General features: G+C 36.9%; 1 protein-coding gene across 1 annotated transcript in view; it reads left to right on the forward strand.

Moving 5' to 3' along the window:
* The window catches only part of LOC125028131, a 7,944-nt gene that overhangs the window by 3,474 nt on the left and 1,970 nt on the right, over positions 1-2,500 (forward strand). The window contains exons 3-6 of the mRNA XM_047617476.1: positions 1-263; positions 681-893; positions 1,477-1,690; positions 2,089-2,500. The exon at positions 1-263 is cut by the window's left edge and continues 511 nt beyond it; the exon at positions 2,089-2,500 is cut by the window's right edge and continues 1,970 nt beyond it. Coding sequence (XP_047473432.1) covers positions 1-263; positions 681-893; positions 1,477-1,690; positions 2,089-2,252 — 854 coding nt within the window. The 3' untranslated portion in view covers positions 2,253-2,500. The remainder of the gene's footprint in view (positions 264-680; positions 894-1,476; positions 1,691-2,088) is intronic.

The following is a 2,500-nucleotide window of genomic DNA, read 5'->3' on the forward strand; positions in this document are numbered from 1 at the left end:
CTGTAGAACATACTTTTGATGCACAAGGAAGTATAACTGAATGTGATGCTTCCTACAAGCTTGAGAATGAACTTCCAATAGAAGAACCAGTCAAAGTCTTTGATATTAAGGAGGCTGGAGGGAAACCGTACCATGAAGATAGCAAAGTCACTCAAGATAATTTCAGCAGTGATAGTGGTCACAGTTCAGGGACAAATAGGCCAAGTGTTAAGCAGGAGAATAAACAGGATGATAATGAAGATTTTGATGATGACTTGAAAAAGGTAATGGATAATTTTACTTTTTGTACTCTTCACAGAATTCCAATAATGTTTGAGTTCAAGTTTTATTTTATGGCATTGTCTTGCTTTTGGCTGAGTCCAGCTTATCACTTACTGTGATAAACTGGACATGAAAGTATAGTTGCTTCATTACCTAGGAATTAATTTGGAAACAGTTTTTCTGGTGCAGTTCATTATAATGAGTGATTGGCAGATTTTTGCTATTTACAGCAGATCCACAATTCAAAGCACTGTCATGCTATAACTTAATTCCCAGATATAAAATATAATATCCATATGATTTCTGCTTTCTTTACTGTTAAATGTTTGATTAACTATATATGTATATATTATTCTTGGTTGGTTTGAATACACTATGATTTAATTGACTAACAGATAATCATCTTTGCTTTTTGACAGATTTTGAATGCAGGTATTGAAGACATCAGAATGCTTCAGGGGGAGCTCAAAAGTGCGATAGCAGAGGATTTTGCTCGGAGCAGTGAGAGCTCCAGCCCAGGATCAGCCCTTGTGTATTTCCAAGTGGGGACAATGCTTGGTGATCCAAATTCGACATTCAACCTGGCCCTCTGTCATCACTTTGGACGAGGTGTCAAGCAGGACATGAGGAAGGTGGGGTATTGGCTGTATTAATTTATTCAAAGCTAGGAAGATTAATAGCTGTTAAGCTAAAGGTACTAGTATTTAACAAACTGAAGAAAATGTTTCCATTGCTAAGGACTTTAACTTTTTTTGCCTGATCATTTCAGTTACAGCATTGTAACAAAGGGAACAAACTATACTGTATTTTTTTTTTCCAAGGCAGAGATCTATTTTATAGATTGGGGATGATCGATTACAAGTTGAGAGGTTAGGGAAAATGATAACAAATTAATCAATAGGTTGGTAGTGAAATCATTTGAAATGTGACAATGTTATTTAAACTTGTTGTGTACAGTCACTTAACACTGACCTCTCAAGTGCATCTTCACCTTGACCAAAAAAAGAATTAGAGTCTAGATATGCCATCTGTGCATTGGAATAAGAAGTTGTGACCCTATGGAAGATCACATTAAATGTGGCCCTTAAAAAGAACAAACTAATCCTTATATGAATTCCTTACATTGCCACTTTGCCTGCTGAGTTGGGAGATAAATTACAAATGATGAAGCAGTACTGGCTGTAAAACAAAGAATTCCTGCATTATCTCCAACAGGCCCGCAACCTGTATGAGGCTGCAAGCAGGAAAGGTCATGGAGAAGCAACCTTTAACTTGGCCATTTTGGTCAGCCAGGGCCAGGGTGGATCTGCTGATCTATCTCAGGCAAGGAGATTACTATCTCTGGCTGCTGAGAGAGGTGTCGAGGAAGCTCGTTTAGCTTTGCAGCAGATAGATGAGGAAGAAGAGAGTGAGGATGATGTGTATGAAGGTTGGTGTACTGTTTGAAAGTACTAATTAATATTAATATAGTAATAAGATATCCTTTGATATAAGAGAATGTCACTGAAAGATTAAATTGAAGAAAATATTTGAATATTTAAATGATTCACAAACGGAGCCATACATTGGGTTTCATGTATAATCAGTTGTTTGAATTTAAGATTAGTAACAGTTACCCCACTCTCTATACTTTTGGCTGTGGCTTGCATGATATTTTAGGAAATTTGGCTTAAAAGAGAGTAAGAGCCTCCTTTCGAAGGGCTGCATCCCCTCAGTGACTGCAGTCAAGGCCAAACAAGCAAACCCCTGTTTTGTGCACAAAGCTTAGAGTGGGTTAAATCTAAAAGTTTAACTTTTTGTAACTTCAAAATATTGCTGATCCCTCAGGTGGACTGAGCAGGACCCAGTCTGAACCAACACTCTCGTCTGTTCCATCAAGCAACTGGTCATCTTCATATTCAACCACAGATCTTGACATACTGGAAGATTCGTTAGGCTTTGTGTCCACAGAGATTAATGCCCGAACGAGGCCTGTGTTCCACCTAACATGAATGGGTCTTGTACTTTATTAGGGTGAGTAACTGCAAGAATTGGAAGGCTATTAAATTTTGGAGAAAGAAAGCTAGTCAAATTTTGATTTTATGCATCAGATTTTTTCCTCTATATAGCCTGGTTTCAATTAGTTATAAAATGCAGATATAATTATCAAAAAGCAAGCTCAATGTGATGATCTGGGAGTTATATCTTTCAAATTGAAATAAGTAATAACAGTTCTTTTGTAAATTTTGTTACAAAATTT

The sequence above is a fragment of the Penaeus chinensis genome, chromosome 8, assembly GCF_019202785.1.
Source record: "Penaeus chinensis breed Huanghai No. 1 chromosome 8, ASM1920278v2, whole genome shotgun sequence".
Classification (NCBI taxonomy): Eukaryota; Metazoa; Arthropoda; class Malacostraca; order Decapoda; family Penaeidae; genus Penaeus; species Penaeus chinensis.